Raw genomic sequence first — 21,717 nt, 5'->3', positions numbered from 1 at the left:
GCACCTTCATGCAGGGCGCGTCTCACATCATTCCGCCTTACCGGCGGCCCTTGGATCCCTGGGACCTCAATTTGGTCCTCACGGCCTTGCAGAAACCCCCCTTTGAGCCTCTTAGGGAGGTTTCTTTGTTTCGTCTTTCACAGAAAGTGGTCTTTCTAGTGGCCATAACTTCCCTCAGGAGAGTCTCTGATTTGGCTGCGCTCTCTTCGGAGTCACCTTTTTTGTTTTTTCATCAAGACAAGGTGGTTCTCCGTCCGACTCCGGACTTTCTCTCTAAGGTGGTTTCTCCTTTCCACCTTAACCAGGACATTTCCCTGCCTTCCTTTTGTCCGGCTCCTGTTCATCGCTTTGAAAAAGCGTTGCATACTCTGGATCTGGTGCGGGCGCTCCGGATCTATGTGTCTCGCACCGCTGCTCTTAGGCGGTGCACCTCTCTTTTTGTGCTAACCACAGGTCGGCGTAAGGGCCTCTCTGCTTCTAAGCCGACCTTAGCTCGTTGGATTAGGTCGACCATTTCCGATGCCTACCAGTGTTCTCAGGTGCCTCCCCCGCCGGGGATCAAGGCACACTCGACCAGAGCTGTCGGTGCCTCTTGGGCTTTCAGGCACCAGGCTATGGCTCAGCAAGTCTGTCAGGCTGCCACTTGGACTAGCCTGCATACCTTTTCAAAGCACTACCAAGTGCATGCTCTTGCTTCGGCAGATGCGAGCTTGGGCAGACGCATCCTTCAGGCGGCTGTCGCCCATTTGTGAAGTTAGGCTCTGCCTACTTCTCAGTTTTTCTGTTTATTTCCCACCCATGGACTGCTTTGAGACGTCCCAATGTCTGGGTCTCCCATAGGAACGATAAAGAAAAAGAGAATTTTGTTTACTTACCGTAAATTCTTTTTCTTATAGTTCCGTATTGGGAGACCCAGCACCCTCCCTGTTGCCTGTTGGCAGTTTCTTGTTCCGCGTGCTATCACCGGCTGTTGTCGTGGACAGAGTCTCCGGTTGTTCCGGTTCTTGCTCTCTCCTTACTTGTGGGTGGCTATTCTCCTTCAGCTTTTGCACTAAACTGGCTAGATCTGGTTCTCCAGGGGGTGTATAGGCTCAGAGGGAGGAGCTACACTTTTTAGTGTAGTACTTTGTGTGTCCTCCGGAGGCAGAAGCTATACACCCAATGTCTGGGTCTCCCAATACGGAACTATAAGAAAAAGAATTTACGGTAAGTAAACAAAATTCTCTTTTTTTTCAATCTCATCCTGTTCTAAGTCAGTCTGACAGCTTTACAACAGGGCATGGATACTAAATGAACATGGAGCAGGACTAAAGCAGGGAAAAAAAAAGTTCTAAGTCACCGGAGGTTTTTTTTGTGTTCTCCTGCTCCAGCCCTGCTCCATGCCTGAGTATTGCTCCTCTGACAGTTGAGACATATTTCAAATGGTGTCCTTCAAGCTGAAATTCATCTTGAGACGTGACTAGTACAGGTTCCAGTTTGAAATATGTGACGGCAGCCATTTTTATCACATCGTCAAAAAACCCCATTAGCAACGGTATGCACATATTTCCGACTGCATCGATGCACCAGGTCTGGCAGAGTGTGCGCCATTTTTTGCAGATTGGCTATCCATTGTGGCCATAAGCGATGATTGTCTCTGATGGTCTTATGCTCTAATCAGACATATGAAGGTTTCGTGGTTCGGTGACCCCCGTTTTGTTTGCGGTATATTTAGACTATCATAGACTTACATGTGAATTAATGATTTTGGTTTTAACTATTCACTGACCTCTTTTTTCACAGAGAAGGAAGCTCTGGAGGTCCCCAAGCCGCTGATTTGTCTGATATTTTGCACATTACATCTGACGCTAAACAATCACTCCCTAGTTCAGTAGCTGCAACTTCAGCCTCTCCCAGTCGTGGTGCGCTGCTCGAAGAAGCCTACAGAGATCTCCCTTCCATCCGGACTTGCTACCTGGCCCATTTTGCACACATACAGCAAGCTCTCAATCACTCCAGGGTTGTCTACCAGGAAAGGACTTGCTTTGTCCAGACTGCTTTGCTTCCAGAAGCCAGAGGTCCAATTTTGCCCTCTGATTGGTCGTTCCTTCCATTAATTAACCTTTATAATAAAGTGACCAATGCAGAAACTAAAGGAAATATTGTCAACACTTTGCCCCCTGATCTGGTGAACACCGTGACTAGGAACTTGCAGTGGCTCTTTCTTTTGGAAACTTGGCGCCCGAGCTCTTTACATAGTATCCCCACCGCAGCAAAGCTAGCCCGTCTGGCCTGTGTGTTTCTCACAGGCAGTGACCTCTTCTTAGAAGGCCCTGTCCATTCCTACGCAGCGGCTCTTACTGTTTTTTATTGTCAGCCAAAATTCATGGACTCACTCAGGCTTGATGTGCCTCTTCCTGGACTGGCTTCTTTCTATGATTTTTACATGGACCTTTTGGAGCAGTTTGAGGGAGTTTCCTTTGGAGACCCCTTATTTGGGACATTTGTACTTCTTCCTTTACAGAGACGTTTCAGTGTCCAGCTCAGGCAAGCTTTATTTGGGGAACACGTTACCAGCTTGAGATCTCTGTCAGTGCCCCTTGAAGAGGTAAGGAATTTCACAATACAAACTGCCTACATTATTAAATAAATCATTAGACCTGACAAGACTGGTGTATTTACGTTAAAAAAGCCATGTCAGAATGGCTGCATAATCCTGAGCATTTCACGAGTCCAGCTAGAGACTGAGAGTTCATGTGTATTCAGTCTCCACCCAGCTTAACAACTGAAGCTTGTGCTGAGCTCTGTATAACCCCGCCCACACCACTGATTGGCAGATTTCTGTGTACACTGTATGACAGCTGCCATTCAGTGATGTGGGCGGAGTTATACAGCAGGAGAACAAGAGACACAAGATAACTAGTCCTTTAGTGGAAATCATTTAATAAAACATAGATTTTATTCAAACTAGCAAGCAGCCCAATAAGTCATACATTGCTGGAATCAGGGTCTCAGCCCCTACATTCTGTTGCTGTCATATTAAAAAGAAAAATCTGGTGACAGATTCCCTTTAAGGTGTGACATTGACATGGTAGTGATGCACTAAAGATTTGGGATAAATTCTCGAATTTTTGATAAATGTAGGTCTATATATACTAGTACAAGGCTGTCTGACTAGTATTTAGGTTAAACTCGGACAATACTGAATCAAATCACATCTCAGGTCAGGAGTATATGCCAGCATAGAAAACCTGACATGTATATTTTATATTTCTTTATTGTTCCTTTGGGAGACCCAGACCTTGGGTGTTTAGCTTCTGCCTCCGGAGGACACACAAAGTACTACACCTAAAAGTGTAGCTCCTCCCTCTGAGCCTATACACCCCCTGGTGAGCCAGTCACAGCCAGTTTATCGCTTTGTGTTCAGGAGGACATACATCCACACATGCATTCTCATATGATTTTTTTTTGGGAAAAAGATTGAAGAAGTGCGGGTCCACGTCTGGACTCCCGGCATATCCCTTCTCACCCCACTGCGTCGGTGGTGTTGTAAGGTTGATTTCCAAGGCTGGAGCCTTACATGCCGTGCTCCTTCACCATCCCTCCTGGGCTCTGGATTGAAGTGGGAGCCAGCGCGGTCTCCATGCCTGGCAGGAGACCCTTCTCCGTCCACAGCCCCTTGAGGACCCTGCTGGACCGGAGCACTCATCCCCAGGGACCTGGCCCTGCGTCTCAGCAGCTAAGTACCTGAGACGTTCATATGTTGGGGGTCCCTGTCCTTTATTGTGTGGGGAGAGTGTGTTTGCTGTATTTGTTTTGACATTTCCGGCGGGTCCTCTGGCTTTTCGCCAGAGATCCGCGCCGATGGTGCCTGCGCGTCGGCCTTGCTGCTCAAATTTAGGCCCCGGCTTCGCCGGAGGCCTAGTTTCTGTTACCTGCCCTCGCATGTCATTCATGCAGATGGACAGGCACGGCTCCTCCCGGCGGCCGTCCTGCACAGGGGAGGGACACTCCTCACTGCTTGTGCGTGACTCCCCCCCTGCAGGCCTCTATGGCCCTCCAGATCCCGCTTTCCTACAGGGACGCCCCCGTCCCGGCCCCTCTCTTTGCTCCGGCGGCCATTTTCTTGGACAGGGTTCACTCTGCGCTGGGACATCCTGCACTCTGCATCCCTGCTGAGGTGCTGTACATTGGGGGTCCGGGCTTCGGGATCTGGAGGGCACACAACACCGCTTCCGGCGGTCTGGTAAGCCACAGCCGGTTTCTGGTTGTGGACCTCTGAATATACTCCCTGGGGTTCATTCTCTTTGTAGAAGCTGTTTTCCCCACTCCAGCAGCATGTCTCACACGAGGAGCAAGGCTCCAAAGCTTTATACTGCATGCGCTGCATGTAAGCTCCTGCTGCCTGAACCGAGCACCTATCCACATTGTGATGTCTGCTCTAACTTGGAGGTGCCTCAGCCTGGAGTCTCACCCCCAGTGGTCTCTCAAGCTGCTTCTGCACCTGTGGCTGAACCCCCGGCCTGGGTAGAGTCCTTCTCTAGGTCTATCTCCCAGTCATTTGCTGAGTCCATGGGACTTCTGTCCAGGACTTTGATGAATATGCATCAGCCCCCTTCACAGGGTGCCTCTAATGCTCTTGCTAAGGGTCCTTTAGGATCCCTATCCTCTGACCTCCGTCCACTGGAGCTCACAGAGGATTCATCATCAGGACACAGACCCCGTCCTCCTAAGAGGCGCTGCAGGGTTTCCTCTCCCCACTCATCCCGCGGCTCTGATTCAAGGGTTGAGGACTCGCAGGATGAGGAGGATGCCTTTACAGGGGGCTTGGAGGCTAACTCCATGTGCCCCATTGATCTTTCCGAGGGTGACTCAGAACTTAGTGACTTGATTGCTTCCATTAATTCTGTACTTGGTCTCAACCCTCCAGTATCAGAGGAGCAACCCTCTCTGGCAGAAAAGCACCAGTTTACCTCGCCTAAGAGAGTAAAGAGTGTGTTCTTTAACCACTCCAGTTTTCAGACCGCTGTGACCAAACCCAGGGCCTGTCCTGACAAACGCTTCCCAAAGCGTGGTTCTGATGACCGTTTTCCCTTTCCACCTGAGGTGGTCAAGGAGTGGGCTCACTCCCCAAAGGTAGACCCTCCGGTGTCTAGGCTCTCAGCCCGGACTGTTGTGTCGGTGGCTGATGGCACTTCCCTTAAGGATGCCACTGACCGTCAGATTGACCTTCTGGCCAAATCCGTGTATGAAGCGGCGGGGGGCCGCGTTTTCCCCAACTTTTGCAGCAGTGTGGGCCCTCAAAGCCATCTCTGCTTCTCTAGAGGAGATGCATTCCCTCATCAGGGAATTTATGCCCGAGATGGTTGCCTTAACTTCTCAAGCTTCAGCTTTTTCTTCTTATGCCATGTCTGCCATGCTAGAGGCTTCTCACCGCACTGCGGTGGCTTCGGCTAATTCCCTCGTTATCCGCAGGATCTTGTGGCTTCGAGAGTGGAAGGCAGATGCTTCTTCAAAGAAGTACCTTGCTGGGCTCCCTTTTGCTGGTTCCCGGCTGTTCGGTGAACAGCTGGATGAAATTATTAAAGAGGCTACTGGCGGGAAGAGTACTTCCATGCCACAAACCAAGACCAGGAAACCTGCCCAGGGTAGGATTCAGTCAAGGTTTCGCTCCTTTCGTTCCTCCAACTGGTCGTCCTCTAAGCCCTCCGCCTCGTCCGCTAACTCAGCTAAGGACCAGAAATCCAGCTGGCGCTCAAGATCGCGTCCACAGAAGACCGCATGAGGTCCTGCCACTAAGGCAGCCTCCTCGTGACTCTCTGCCCGCTCCAGCAACGTCCTTAGTCGGTGGCAGGCTCTCCCACTTTGGCGACGCTTGGTTTCAACAGGTCTCCGATCAGTGGGTGAGAGAGATCATTTCTCACGGCTACAGGATAGAATTCTCTTCCAGCCCGCCAAACAGATTTTTTCTCTCAACTCCCCCCTGCTCCAAGGCCGCCGCCTTCTCACAGACCGTGGCAGCCTTGCAGGCCAACGGAGTAATTGTACCAGTTCCCGCCCGGGAACGGTTCAGAGGTTTTTACTCCAACCTCTTCCTGGTTCCCAAAAAGGATGGTTCCTTCCGGCCCATCCTGGATCTCAAGCTTCTCAACAAGCATGTTCAGGTGCGGCATTTTCGCATGGAGTCTCTGCGATCAGTCATTGCCTCAATGACCCAAGGAGATTTCCTGGCATCCATCGACATCAGAGATGCCTATCTGCATGTGCCAATTGCAGTTTCACACCAGCGTTGGCTACGTTTTGCAATCGGAAAGGAACATTTCCAATTCGTGGCTCTCCCCTTCGGGTTAGCCACGGCCCCTCGAGTATTCACCAAGGTCATGGCAGCAGTGGTTGCGGTTCTGCACCTCCAGGGGTTGGCAGTGATTCCTTACCTGGACGACCTTCTAGTCAAGGCTTCATCCAGTGCAGACTGTCAGCGGAGTGTCTCGCTCACTCTCGCCACTCTAGTCCAATTCGGGTGGCTGGTCAATCTGCCCAAATCCACTCTGACTCCGACCCAGAAGCTCACGTACCTAGGGATGCAATTCGAGACTCTGCCGGCACTTGTGAAGCTGCCCTTAGTCAAACAGCAGTCCCTCCCTCTGGCGGTGCGCTCTTTGCTGAGGCCCCGCCGTCATTCCATCAGGCACCTAATGCAGGTGCTGGGTCAGATGGTGGCGTCAATGGAAGCGGTTCCCTTTGCCCAGTTCCATCTGCGTCCTCTGCAGCTGGACATTCTCCGCTGTTGGGACAAGCGGACTTCCTCCTTGCACAGGTTAGTGGCTCTGTCGCCACAGACCAGGGCCTCCCTTCAGTGGTGGCTTCGGCCCCATTCTCTGTCTCAGGGACGCTCCTTCCTGGCCCCGTCCTGGGTGATCCTCACCACGGATGCCAGTCTATCCGGCTGGGGAGCGGTATATTTCCACCACAGAGCGCAGGGCACTTGGACTCCGTCCGAATCAGCCCTCTCGATCAATGTGCTGGAAACCAGAGCTGTGCTTCTAGCTCTCTTAGCCTTTCACCACCTGTTGGCGGGCAAGCACATCCGAGTCCAGTCAGACAACGCGACAGCGGTTGCCTACATCAATCACCAAGGCGGGACACGCAGCCGCCTGGCAATGTTGGAGGTCCAACGCATCCTTCAGTGGACGGAGGACTCCAAGTCCACCATATCCGCAGTCCACATCCCAGGCGTGGAAAACTGGGAGGCAGATTATCTCAGCCGTCAAACCGTGGACAGTGGCGAGTGGTCCCTGCATCCGGCAGTGTTTCGGTCAATCTGCCGCAAGTGGGGCACTCCGGAAGTGGATCTAATGGCATCCAGGCACAACAACAAGGTTCCGGTTTACGTGGCTCGCTCCCACGATCCTCAGGCCTTTGCAGCGGACGCTCTGGTTCAAGATTGGTCCCAGTTTCGTCTGTCCTATTTGTTTCCCCCTCTAGCTCTCTTGCCCAGAGTCCTGCACAAGATCAGAATGGAGGGCCATCGGGTCATCCTCATTGCTCCGGACTGGCCCAGGCGAGCTTGGTACCCAGACCTGCTCCATCTGTCCGTAGAGGTGCCGTGGCATCTCCCGGACCGTCCAGACCTTCTCTCACAAGGTCCGTTTTTCCGCCAGAATTCTGCGGCTCTCAGATTGACGGCGTGGCTCTTGAGTCCTGGATCTTGACGACTTCTGGTATTCCTCCTGAAGTCATCTCCACTATGACTCGGGCTCGGAAGTCTTCCTCGGCCAAAATCTATCACAGGACTTGGAGAATTTTCCTGTCCTGGTGTCGCTCTTCCGGCCATGCTCCTTGGCCTTTTTCCTTGCCGACCCTCCTGTCCTTTCTACAGTCCGGTCTGCAGCTAGGACTATCCCTCAATTCCCTCAAGGGACAGGTCTCGGCTCTGTCAGTGTTGTTCCAGCGGCGTATCGCCCGGCTGGCTCAGGTGTGCACCTTCATGCAGGGCGCGTCTCACATCATTCCGCCTTACCGGCGGCCCTTGGATCCCTGGGACCTCAATCTGGTCTTCACGGCCTTGCAGAAACCCCCCTATGAGCCTCTTAGGGAGGTTTCTTTGTCTCGTCTTTCACAGAAAGTGGTCTTTCTAGTGGCCATAACTTCCCTCAGGAGAGTCTCTGATTTGGCTGCGCTCTCTTCGGAGTCACCTTTTTTGTTTTTTCATCAAGACAAGGTGGTTCTCCGTCCGACTCCGGACTTTCTCCCTAAGGTGGTTTCTCCCTTCCACCTTAACCAGGACATTTCCCTGCCTTCCTTTTGTCCGGCTCCTGTTCATCGCTTTGAAAAAGCGTTGCATACTCTGGATCTGGTGCGGGCGCTCCGGATCTATGTGTCTCGCACCGCTGTTCTTAGGCGGTGCACCTCTCTTTTTGTGCTAACCACAGGTCGGCGTAAGGGCCTCTCGGCTTCTAAGCCGACTTTAGCTCGTTGGATTAGGTCGGCCATTTCCGATGCCTACCAGTGTACTCAGGTGCCTCCCCCGCCGGGGATCAAGGCACACTCGACCAGAGCTGTCGGTGCCTCTTGGGCTTTCAGGCACCAGGCTACGGCTCAGCAGGTCTGTCAGGCTGCCACTTGGACTAGTCTACATACCTTTTCAAAGCACTACCAAGTGCATGCTCATGCTTCAGCAGATGCGAGCTTGGGCAGACGCATCCTTCAGGCGGCTGTCGCCCATTTGTGAAGTTAGGTTCTGCCTACTTCCCAGTTTTCTGTTTATTCCCACCCATGGACTGTTTTGAGACGTCCCAATGTCTGGGTCTCCCATAGGAACGATAAAGAAAAAGAGAATTTTGTTTGCTTACCGTAAATTCTTTTTCTTATAGTTCCGTATTGGGAGACCCAGCACCCTCCCTGTTGCCCGTTGGCAGTTTCTTGGTCGGCGTGTTTTCACCGGCTGTTGTTGTAGACAGAGGCTCCGGTTGTTCCGGTTTTTGCTCTGTCTCTACTTGTGAGTGGCTATTCTCCTTCAGCTTTTGCACTAAACTGGCTAGATTTGGTTATCCAGGGGGTGTATATGCTCAGAGGGAGGAGCTACACTTTTTTAGTGTAGTACTTTGTGTGTCCTCCGGAGGCAGAAGCTATACACCCAATGTCTGGGTCTCCCAATACGGAACTATAAGAAAAAGAATTTACGGTTAGTAAACAAAATTCTCTTTTTCTTATAGTTCCGTCTTGGGAGATCCAGCACCCTCCCTGTTGCCTGTTGGCAATTTCCTTGTTCCGCGTGTTATCACCGGCTGTTGTCGTGGACAGAGTCTCCGGTTGTTCCGGCTCTTGCTCTGTTCTACTTGTGGGTGGCTATTCTCCTTCAGCTTTTGCACTAAACTGGCTGTGACTGGCTCACCAGGGGGTGTATAGGCTCAGAGGGAGGAGCTACACTTTTAGGTGTAGTACTTTGTGTGTCCTCCGGAGGCAGAAGCTTAAACACCCAAGGTCTGGGTCTCCCAAGACGGAACTATAAGAAAAAGAATTTACGGTAAGTAAACAAAATTCTCTTTATTTTTTTATTTCTTTCCTCCTTTAGTTTCCCGTGTCGCTGACCTTGTTCACGTCTCCTCCTGAAGACAACTTGAATCTCCTGCGTCTCTATTTCCGGACCTTAGTGACCGGAGCCCTCCGTCAGACCTGGTGTCCCGTGCTGTATGTCGTGGCAGTTTCTCACGTGAACACTTTCATTTTTTCCCAAGATCGTGTTGCTCAGGTATAATAATTACAGAAAACACAAGGCATACATGCAATAAGTCAGTAAGTCTCCAATTTACTGACAGAGGTCATAATCTGTACACACTGATATTTTACATAGGTCAAATTGGAGGCAGCTTTCTAACAGCGTATATTAGAAATTTTCAATGTACCCGTGTAATATGCTTCCTTTTTGGAGCTGAGTAAAGCATCAACGTAAAAGGGTTGTCTGATGAAAAAATGTATCCTCTATCTGCAGGATAGGAGGGACCCGCAACGATCGGCAGAACATGCCCCAATCCGCTCCATTCATTCCTTGCTGCCTCATATTATAATGGATAAAAATTCCCCGATCTGCTGATTGATGCGGATCCCGGTGTTCGGACCCCCACCAGCGATCTCCTGCAGTCCAATAGACAATGATTAGAGCGGCATCAGCATCACTTGATTGTGCCGCTCTGTCCATTGCCAGAGGAACTGAGGAAATATAATAATAATAATTTATTAATTTATATAGCGCTATTAATTCTACAGCGCTTTACATACATTGGTCCTACTGTCTTCATTGGGGCTCACAATCTACATCCCTATCTGTATGTTTTTGGAGTGTGGGAGAAAACCGGAGACCCTGGAGGAAACCCACGCAAACACAGGGAGAACATAAACTCCTTGCAGATGTTGTCCTTGGTGGGAATTGAACCCAGGACCCCAGCGCTGCAAGGCTGCAGTGCTAACCACTGAGCCACCATGCCGCCCAAATATGATTTGGATCAGGACCTCTATTATAAAACCCTTCTAAGCAGTTTATACATGAAAAGCACAAGAATTGTGAATGCTTCACAGCGTTGCACCATTACTGTTCGATAATGACAGGAGAGTCCATGAATATTACAACCATGTATCTTAGTATCTTAACATTTTACTAAGAATATAATGTAGAACCAGCATTTCCCTTCAAGTCTTTGTTTGTTACAGGATGTGGATTCTTTGAGAAAAAACATGCTCAGGAAGACGTATCTCTTGGTGGATGAGGTATGTGCTGTAAACTGGAATCAGGCATCTGTATGAGGTATCACAACTAAAAAAAAACGTTCATCATTAAAAATCAACGTCATCAGTTACACATTTAATTTTGGCCCATTTTTTATGCAAACTTGGATAATTTCTTAAAGGAGTTTTTCCCCTCACCCATGACAGCACCACATAATTATAAGGGTGCTGTCATGGGTTCTGGAAAAAACGGCTACCGGTAAGTAACCGTGGTGTTTTCCCCTCACCCATGACAGAACCCTTATAATCACATGGTGCTGTCATGGGTGAGGGGAAAAACTGGCTACCGGTAAGTAACCGTGGTGTTTTCCCCTCACCCATGACAGCACCCTTATAATCACATGGTGCTGTCATGGGTTCTGGAAAAAACGGCTACCGGTAAGTAACCGTGATGTTTCGAAAAATTCCTGTCTCCCGACTTTAGTTTATTTCAAATAATGATTCTTTACTGACCCTCTCCGGGTCCAGCGCTCTGCCTCTGTTCCTGGTGTCTGTTATTGTCTACAGCCTGATGTCTCGTTGATTGGCTGCAGCGCTATTGATGTGATATCAGCGGAGTACACATTAACAGACATCAGCATCAGATACTTGGCATTGGACCGAGGGAGGGTGAATAAAGCACAGGTTGGCATTTTTTTTTTTTTTTTTACATATTGCCGCTAGTGGGCTGTGATTTTCCAAAAATAGGAAAACCCCTTCAGGAGAATCCCTTTGATTTGTAGTGTTTTTGAAATTTTAAGTTGGTAATTTCATTTTTTGGAGCACCATCTTTCCTCTGCCAATAGTGCATAACTTGTCCGCTGTTGTTAATATTCAGGTTGGTTTTGGTATATCTTTTGTATATTTAAGGGTATACCCCATTGCATGCCTTAGAGGGGATGTCAACTACTTTGACATTGATGGCGTATCCCTAGGATAGGTCATCAATATTTATTCGACAGGGTACAACACCCCGCACCTCCGCCAATCAGCTGTTCTTGGTCCCGGCGGTAGCAGACAGCCGGAAATGCTAAGTTCCGAGCAGCTCTGTCTTCGAATAGCGGCCAAGGCCAGAGACTGCACATCTGCCTCCTATTAATTAGAATATGAGGTGGATGTGCATTACCCAGCCTTGGCCGCTAACGGAGCAATGCCGGAACTGAGCATTTCCTGCTGCCAAGAACAGCTGATCGGCGAGGGTGCAGGGTGTCGGACCCCGGCCGATCAGACATTGATAACCTATCATAAGAATAGGCCATCAATGTCAAAGTAGTGGACGACCCCTTTAAATGTAGAAGGTGGCAATACCCCGTTCTAGCCCCATTTTCACATAGCGACTTTCGAAAATAAGAATTTCTTTGTCGCTCCATTGGGAGACCCAGACAATTGGGTGTATAGGCTATGCCTCCGGAGGCCACACAAAGTATTACACTAAAAGTGTAAAGCCCCTCCCCCTCTGCCTATACACCCCCCGTGCTCTCACGGGCTCCTCAGTTTTCATGCTTTGTGCGAAGGAGGCTGACATCCACGCATAGCTCCACAGCTTAGTCAGCAGCAGCTGCTGACTATGTCGGATGGAAGAAAAGAGGGCCCATAACAGGGCCCCCAGCATGCTCCCTTCTCACCCCACTCTTGTCGGCGGTGTTGTTAAGGTTGAGGTATCCATTGCGGGTACGGAGGCTGGAGCCCACATGCTGTTTTCCTTCCCCATCCCCTTTAGGGCTCTGGGTGAAGTGGGATCCTATCGGTCTCCAGGCACTGAGACCGTGCTCCATCCACAGTTCCTGGGGACTCTGCTGGACAAGGAGCCGAGTATCGTCAGGGACAAGGCCCTGCTACTTTGAGGTACTCTGTGTCCCCGTGGGGACCGCGCACAGAAACACTCCAGCATTGCTGGGTGTGTTAGTGCACCGGGGACCGCAGCGCTGACCGCGCTTGTGCCATCACACACTGCAGCGTGGCTGGGTGTGTTAGTTTACTGGGGACTACCGCGCTGACCGCGCGCTGCCATTTCACATGGCAGCGCGGCTGGGAATGTTAGTACGCCGGGGACTACCGCGCCGACCGCGCTTATACGCCGGCCGCGCTTATAACTTTAGTCCCCGGCTTTTGCGGCCTAGTCTCACTCTTTTCCCGCCCCCAGGCCTGCCAGTCAGGGGAAGGGCGGGACGCTGTACAGGACGTCAGCACTGAGGGCTGGAACATGCTTTGCATACTCCACCCCCCTCACTGTGCACAGTGGGGCACCAGATTCCCGCACTTTCTAGGGCACGCCCACGGCCCCCTCCTCTCCTCAGGACGCCGGCAGCCATTCCTGTCAGCTCTTCTGATGCTGAAGAGGGGAGACAAGCTCTGGGAGACCCAGGCTGGGATTCTGGTGACCACACAACCGCTTTAAGCGGGCGGTAAGCAGCACCTGAGGTGCTGGCCCCACTAGTGCAGAAGTGTACTTATAGATTATATGATTATAGGCTATACTTTACACTGTATGGTGCACGGTTGATTTTTGGCTATATACCCTCCTGGATTGCTCAGAGGAGACAACAGCATGTCGTCCGCAAAAAGCAAGGGTGCCAAAGCACAGGCTTACTATGCTGCCTGCGCCGCATGTACGGCTATACTACCGGCAGGTTCCACTGACCCTCATTGTGTGCAATGCTCGGCCCCTGTGGCACTTGCTCAGCCGGAGCCTCTGCTAAGGGTGGCCCAGGGGGAACCACCTGCTAACACTGTCCAGGTGACAGGGACGGAGTTTGCAGTTTTTACTGATAGACTTTCTGAGACTATGGCTAAGATACTAGAAGCTTTGCAGTCCAGAACGGTATCTCAGACCATGGGCACTGTGGAATCATTGCTCCCTGGTCCCCCTCAGTTGGAACAACAATGTCCTCCCGGGGTATCTCATAGATCCCAGGGTGAGGTCTCTGACACGGACCGCAGCCCCAGACCGCTTAAGCGAGCTCGCTGGGAAATTCCCTCGACATCATCACATTGTTCAGGGTCTCAGCGGGAGGACTCTCTGTATGATGAAGCGGAGGTAGCTGATCAGGATTCTGATCCTGAGGCCGCTCTCAACCTTGATACGCCTGATGGGGACGCCATAGTGAATGATCTTATCGCGTCCATCAATCAAATGTTGGATATTTCTCCCTCAGCTCCTCCAGTAGAGGAGTCAGCTTCTCAGCAGGAGAAATTCCGTTTCAGGTTTCCCAAGCGTACAACGAGTATGTTTCTGGACCACTCTGACTTCAGAGAGGCAGTCCAGAAACACCGAGCTTGTCCAGATAAGCGTTTTTCCAAGCGCCTTAAGGATACACGTTATCCCTTCCCCCCTGACGTGGTCAAAGGCTGGACTCGGTGTCCCAAGGTGGATCCTCCAATCTCCAGACTGGCGGCTAGATCCATAGTTGCAGTTGAAGATGGGGCTTCACTCAAGGATGCCACTGACCGACAGATGGAGCTCTGGTTGAAATCCATCTATGAAGCTATCGGCGCGTCTTTTGCTCCAGCATTCGCAGCCGTATGGGCACTCCAAGCTATCTCAGCGGGTCAAGCGCAAATTGACGCACTCACACGTACGTCTGCGCCGCAAGTGGCGTCCATAACCTCTCAAACGTCGGCATTTGCGTCCTACGCTATTAATGCTGTCCTGGACTCTGCGAGCCGTACGGCGGTAGCATCCGCCAATTCGGTGGCAATACGCAGGGCCTTGTGGCTACGGGAATAGAAGGCAGATTCGGCTTCCAAAAAGTGCTTAACCAGTTTGCCATTTTCTGGCGACCGTTTGTTTGGTGAGAGATTGGATGAAATCATCAAACAATCCAAGGGAAAGGAAACATCCTTACCCCAGGCCAGACCAAACATACCCCAACAGAGGAGGGGACAGTCGAGGTTTCGGTCCTTTCGGGGTGCGGGCAGGTCCCAATTCTCCTCGTCCAAAAGGCCTCAGAAGGATCAGAGGAACTCCGATTCATGGCGGTCTAAGTCACGCCCTAAAAAGACCGCCGGAGGTGCCGCTACCAAGGCGGCTTCCTCATGACTTACGACCTCCTCACACCGCATCCTCGGTCGGTGGCAGGCTCTCCCGCTTTTGCGACACCTGGCTGCCACAGGTAAAAGACTGTTGGGTGAGAGACATTCTGTCTCACGGTTACAGGATAGAGTTCAGCTCTCGTCCTCCGACTCGATTCTTCAGAACATCTCCGCCTCCCAAGCGAGCAGATGCTCTTCTGCAGGCAGTGGGCACTCTGAAGGCAGAAGGAGTGGTGGTCCCGGTTCCTCTTCAGCAACAGGGTCACGGTTTTTACTCCAACCTGTTTGTGGTTCCAAAGAAGGACGGGTCTTTCCGTCCTGTCCTGGACCTAAAACTGCTCAACAAACACGTAAAGACCAGGCGGTTCCGGATGGAATCCCTCCGCTCCGTCATCGCCTCAATGTCCCAAGGAGATTTCCTTGCATCGATCGATATCAAAGATGCTTATCTCCACGTACCGATTGCTCCAGAGCATCAGCGCTTCCTGCGCTTCGCCATAGGAGACGAACACCTTCAGTTCGCGGCACTGCCGTTCGGCCTGGCGACAGCCCCACGGGTTTTCACCAAGGTCATGGCTACAGTAGTTGCGGTCCTCCACTCTCAGGGTCACTCGGTGATCCCTTACTTAGACGATCTGCTGGTCAAGGCACCCTCTCAAGAGGCATGCCAACACAGTCTCAACGCTACTCTGGAGACTCTCCAGAGTTTCGGGTGGATCATCAATTTTCCAAAGTCAAATCTGACACCGGCCCAATCGCTGACATATCTCGGCATGGAGTTTCATACCCTCTCAGCGATGGTGATGCTCCCGCTGAACAAACAGCGGTCACTGCAGACAGGGTTACAATCTCTCCTTCAAGGTCAGTCACACCCCTTGAGGCGCCTCATGCACTTCCTAGGGAAGATGGTGGCAGCAATGGAGGCAGTCCCTTTCGCGCAGTTTCACCTGCGTCCTCTTCAATGGGACATCCTACGCAAATGGGACAGGAAGTCGACGTCCCTCGACAGGAACGTCTCCCTCTCTCAGGCAACCAAAGCTTCCCTTCGGTGGTGGCTTCTTCCCACTTCATTATCGAAGGGGAAATCCTTCCTACCCCCATCCTGGGCGGTGGTCACAACGGACGCGAGTCTGTCAGGGTGGGGAGCAGTCTTTCTTCACCACAGGGCTCAGGGTACGTGGACTCAGCAAGAGTCCTCCCTTCAGATCAATGTTCTGGAGATCAGGGCAGTGTATCTTGCCCTAAAAGCGTTCCAGCAGTGGCTGGAAGGCAAGCAGATCCGAATTCAGTCAGACAACTCCACAGCGGTGGCTTACATCAACCACCAAGGCGGAACACGCAGTCGGCAAGCCTTCCAGGAAGTCCGGCGGATTTTGATGTGGGTGGAAGCCACGGCCTCCACCATCTCCGCAGTTCACATCCCGGGCGTAGAAAACTGGGAAGCAGACTTTCTCAGTCGCCAGGGCATGGACGCAGGGGAATGGTCCCTTCACCCGGACGTGTTTCAGGAGATCTGTTGCCGCTGGGGGATGCCGGACGTCGACCTAATGGCGTCCCGGCACAACAACAAGGTCACGGCATTCATGGCACGATCTCACGATCACAGAGCTCTGGCGGCAGACGCCTTAGTTCAGGATTGGTCGCAGTTTCAACTCCCTTATGTGTTTCCTCCTCTGGCACTGTTGCCCAGAGTGTTACGCAAGATCAGGGCCGACTGCCGCCGCGCCATCCTCGTCGCTCCAGACTGGCCGAGGAGGTCGTGGTACCCGGATCTGTGGCATCTCACGGTGGGCCAACCGTGGGCACTACCAGACCGACCAGACTTGCTGTCTCAAGGGCCGTTTTTCCATCTGAATTCTGCGGCCCTCAACCTGACTGTGTGGCCATTGAGTCCTGGGTCTTAGCGTCTTCAGGATTATCTCAAGAGGTCATTGCCACTATGAGACAGGCTAGGAAACCAACGTCCGCCAAGATCTACCACAGGACGTGGAAAATATTCCTGTCATGGTGCTCTGCTCAGGGTTTTTCCCCCTGGCCATTTGCCTTGCCCACTTTTCTGTCCTTCCTTCAATCCGAATTGGAAAAGGGTTTGTCGCTCGGCTCCCTTAAGGGACAAGTCTCTGCGCTCTCTGTGTTTTTTCAGAAGCGCCTAGCCAGACTTCCACAGGTACGCACGTTCCTGCAGGGGGTTTGTCACATCGTCCCTCCTTACAAGCGTCCGTTAGAACCCTGGGATCTGAACAGGGTGCTGATGGTTCTTCAGAAACCACCGTTCGAGCCAATGAGGGATATCTCTCTCTCACGCCTTTCGCAGAAAGTGGTTTTCCTAGTAGCAGTCACTTCACTACGGAGAGTGTCGGAGCTAGCAGCGTTGTCATGCAAAGCCCCTTTCCTGGTGTTTCACCAGGACAAGGTGGTTCTGCGTCCGGTTCCGGAATTTCTCCCTAAGGTGGTATCCCCCTTTCATCTCAATCAGGATATCTCCTTACCCTTTTTTTGTCCTCATCCAGTTCACCAATGTGAAAAGGATTTGCACTTGTTAGATCTGGTGAGAGCACTCAGATTCTACATTTCTCGTACGGCGCCCCTGCACCGCTCGGATGCACTCTTTGTCCTTGTCGCTGGCCAGCGTAAAGGGACACAAGCTTCCAAATCAACCCTGGCTCGGTGGATCAAGGAACCAATTCTCGAAGCTTATCGTTCCTCGGGGCTTCCGGTTCCCTCAGGGCTGAAGGCCCATTCTACCAGGGCCGTGGGAGCGTCCTGGGCCTTGCGGCACCAGGCTACGGCTCAGCAGGTGTGTCAGGCGGCTACCTGGTCGAGCCTGCACACTTTCACGAAACACTATCAGGTGCATACCTATGCTTCGGCAGATGCCAGCCTAGGTAGGCGAGTCCTTCAGGCGGCGGTTGCCCACCTGTAGGACGGAGCCGTTACGGCTCTATTATGAGGTATTATTTACCCACCCAGGGACTGCTTTTGGACGTCCCAATTGTCTGGGTCTCCCAATGGAGCGACAAAGAAGAAGGGAATTTTGTTTACTTACCGTAAATTCCTTTTCTTCTAGCTCCAATTGGGAGACCCAGCACCCGCCCCTGTTTTTTGTGTGTACACATGTTGTTCATGTTGAATGGTTTCAGTTCTCCGATATTCCTTCGGATTGAATTTACTTTAAACCAGTTTATAATTTTTTCCTCCTTCTTGCTTTTGCACCAAAACTGAGGAGCCCGTGAGAGCACGGGGGGTGTATAGGCAGAAGGGGAGGGGCTTTACACTTTTAGTGTAATACTTTGTGTGGCCTCCGGAGGCATAGCCTATACACCCAATTGTCTGGGTCTCCCAATTGGAGCTAGAAGAAAAGGAATTTACGGTAAGTAAACAAAATTCCCTTCTTCTTTATCGTTCCTATGGGAGACCCAAACCATGGGTGTATAGCTACTGCCCCCGGAGGCCACACAAAGTTACTACACTCAAAAACGTGTAGCTCCTCCCTCCTAGCATATACACCCCCTGCTAGCCAGATCTAACCAGTTTCTTGCTTTGTGTCAGGAGGATCCACACACACACATGCATCCTTTTTTGATTTTTCATTTTTCTAAAGATTTGGAAGAAAAGCGGGTCCACTGGACTCCCGGCATGTCCCTTCTCACCCCCCTGGCGGCGGTGCTGTTAAGATTGACTTCAGGGCAGGATCCCTTCATGCCGCGCTCCTTCACCATCCCTTAGGGGCTCTGGCTTGAAGTTAGAGCCAACACGGTTCTCACTGCCTTGCAGGAGACCGGCCTCCATCCGCAGCCCTTTTGCAGGACCCTGCTGGACGGAGCACTGACCCCCACCCCACAGGGACTGGGCCCTGCGTCTCAAAGCTAAGTATAGAGACGTTTATTCAGAGGGTCCTTCTGCAATGTGGGGCACTTTTATTGGGGGGAACAGTGATTGCTTGATAATGCTGCTTTTTTACTGTGTTTCCGGCCGGTTCCACGGTTTTTACTGAGAACCGCGCCGATGATGCCTGATTCTCGGCCGCATGCATAACTCTAGGCCCCGGCTTCAGCCGCGGCCTAGTTTCGTTTCGTTCCCCTGCATGTCAGTCATGCAGGGGGACACTGCAGAGCCGCCCGCCGGCCGCTCTGCACAGGGGAGGACGCTCCTTTTTGAGGAGATGATTCCCTCCCCTGTACATCTCCTTCGCCCTCCGATTCCCGCTCCTGGGTTAACCCCCGCCCTCCCCCCTCACTCTGGCGCCATTTTCTCAGCGTCTTAGTACACTGGTCGGCGCTGGCTGCTCTGCAGCAGAGGGAGTGAATACTGGCTGGGGGTCCAGGCTTGGAATTCGAATGGCACTCATAATAGTGGCCTGATAAGTCACAACCTCTGGTTGTGCACTTTTATACACTCTCAGGGCATTCTGAAGGAGTTAATTCTTTATCATAGAACCTCCTCCTCAGCAGCATGTCTCACTCTAGCAGCAAAGCTCCAAGGCTGTACACTACATGTTCTGCATGTAACCTCATATTGCCTGAACCGGCACACTGTAATGGTTCTTATGTGGTGGATGGTGGTCAAGATGCCTCAGCCGGGAGTCTCCCCAGGCTGAACCCCTGTCTTGGGTATTCTAGACATTCTAGACAGAGCCCCCACCTCTGCAGCATGTCTCACAGAGCGAGGCTGCAGGCTGTTTTTTATTATCCACTGCAGGTAGTCTCGTACGGCTATACCGAGCTCATAACCACTGTGGCCCCTCAGCATGGGGGCTCATTAATGGTCCCTCCAGCTGCTCCGGTTTCGGTGGCTGACCCCCGTGGGAATCCTATTTCCAGGGGTCGGCTGTCCCGGCATCTGCTGAGCATGCAGCCCCCTTCTCAGGGCATTTTCTGCTTCGCTCAGCAAAGCTCACAAGGGACTCTCCTTCTGGGCTCAGACCCCGTCCTCCTGACAGGGAGACGCAGGGTCCCCTGTCCTCCCCGTCCCGCAGCTCCGATTACGAGCTGACTCACTGGACGAGGAGGATGTCTCTACCACGGGCACGGACGCTACTTTATGTACATTGATCCGTCCGTAGGTGACGCAGATGCGAATGATTGGATTGCGTCCATTATTCTTGTACTGGACCTCCATCCGCCTGATCAGGGGAGTATTCCCCGCTGGCAGAAAGGCATCAGTATACCTTTAACAGGACGAGGAGTGTGTTCCTTAACCACTCCAGTTTTCAGCCCGCTGCGTCCAAGCCCACAGCCTATCCTGCAGACCCCACAGCGGGGTTCTGCTGCCTGTCTCCCCCTCCCATCAGAGGTGGTCAAGGAGTGTACTCATTCGCCAAGGGTAGCCACTCCGGTGTCTAGACTTTCAGCCCGGTTAGTTGTATCAGTGGCTGACGGCACCTCTATATGGATTCTACGGTACATTAATTTTGTACTGGACCTCAATCCGCCGGTGTTACCTTATCTAGGTGAACACAACGTGTGTTCCTTAACCACTCCAGTTTTCAGGCCCCTGTGACTAGCCCAGGGTCCGCTCTGACAGTCGCTTCCCATGAAGCGTGATTCTGAGGACTGTGTTTCCCCTGTCCACCAATGGTGGTCAAGGAGTGGGCTCATTCACCTCAGGTGGCTCAGCCCGGACCGTTATGTCAGTGGCTGATGGCTCCTCACTTAAGGTTCTGCGGTCCGCCCGGTTGTCCTTTGGGCCAAGTCGGTATGGGGACGGCAGGAGCTTCGTTCTCCTCAGCTTTACAGCAGTGCGGTTTTTTTTTTTTGTACCTTCTCTGCTTCTCTGGAGGAGATGCATTCTCTCACAGGGACTCTATGCCCAAAACGGTTGCCTGAACTTCCAGACTTCAGTCTTTTCATCCTCTGCCAGGTCTGCCATGCTGGACGCCGCACGGCGGTGGTCTGGGCTACCTTCCTCGCTATCCGCAGGCTCCTGTGGCTTCGGAATTGGAAGGCAGATGCCTCTATGGAGGTTCCTTGCTGGGCTCCCCCTTGGTGGGACCAGTTTCCGCGGAACCAACTGGGTGAAATTAAGGAAGCTCTTGGCGGGGAGTGTTCTTCCTTGCCACAAACCTAAACCAGGGAACCTGTCCAGGGCAGGAATCAGTTGAGGTTTCGGTGGTTTCCGTTCCTCCATCTGATCGTCCTCTAGCTCGGCCTAGGTTCATAGAACCAAATGGCTCGAAGCTGCGTCTTCAGAAGACCGCAGGAGATGCTGTCACTGAGTCAGCTTCCTCCGAGCTATTTAGCCACGCCAACAACCTCCTTGGTCGGTGGCAGGCTCTCTCCACTTGGCGACGTAGGGTTCTAACACGTCTCCGTTCAGTGGGGGCGAGATTATATCTCCCTTGGCTACAGGATGGACTTCTGTCCACCCGCCAAACAGATTTTTTCTGTCAACTCCTCCCGGCTCCAAGGCCGCCGCCTTCTCACAGGCCGTGGCTTTTCTTGCTGGCTAATGGAGTAATTGTACCGGTTCCCGACTGGGAACGGTTCTGAGATTTTTGCTTAAATCTATTCCTAGTCCCCGAAGAGGGCGGTGCCTTCCGACCTGGATCTTTAGCTTTTCAAGCATAGCCAGGTGGGGCGTTTTCACATGGAGTCTCGGTTTTGTTCCGTGTGTTTTTTTCACCGGATCAATCAAGAACCCAAGGAGATTCCCTAGCAGCCATCGGCATCAGAGATGCCTATCGGCAGGAGTCAATCGCAGTTTCACACCAGCGTTGACTACGTTTTGACAATCGGAGTGGTCCAATTCGTGGCTCTTCCCTTGGGGTTAGCCAAGGCCCCTCGAGTATTCTCATTGGGGCAGCTGTGATTAGGGTCCTGCCCCCCTAGGGTTTGGCAGTGATCTTTTGCCCTGGACGGCCTTCTTGTCGGGGCTTCATCCAGTGCTGACTCTTAGCAGAGTGCTTCGCTCACTCTCGCCACTCTGACCTATTCGGGTGGCTTGTCT

General features: G+C 52.1%; 1 protein-coding gene across 3 annotated transcripts in view; it reads left to right on the top strand.

Moving 5' to 3' along the window:
* The window catches only part of RPAP1 (RNA polymerase II associated protein 1), a 336,543-nt gene that overhangs the window by 151,679 nt on the left and 163,147 nt on the right, over positions 1-21,717 (top strand). For all 3 annotated transcript variants that reach the window (XR_012727659.1, XR_012727658.1, XM_075330058.1), the window contains exons 22-24: positions 1,783-2,587; positions 9,554-9,730; positions 10,687-10,743. Coding sequence is in view for 1 of the 3 variants with exons in the window: in XM_075330058.1 (XP_075186173.1) it covers positions 1,783-2,587; positions 9,554-9,730; positions 10,687-10,743 (1,039 nt within the window). In the remaining 2 variants the exon portion in view is untranslated. The remainder of the gene's footprint in view (positions 1-1,782; positions 2,588-9,553; positions 9,731-10,686; positions 10,744-21,717) is intronic.

Source organism: Anomaloglossus baeobatrachus, chromosome 12, assembly GCF_048569485.1.
Source record: "Anomaloglossus baeobatrachus isolate aAnoBae1 chromosome 12, aAnoBae1.hap1, whole genome shotgun sequence".
Taxonomy (NCBI): Eukaryota; Metazoa; Chordata; class Amphibia; order Anura; family Aromobatidae; genus Anomaloglossus; species Anomaloglossus baeobatrachus.
Note: the sequence above shows the minus strand (reverse complement) of the source record. Positions and strands in the feature narration are given on the sequence as shown.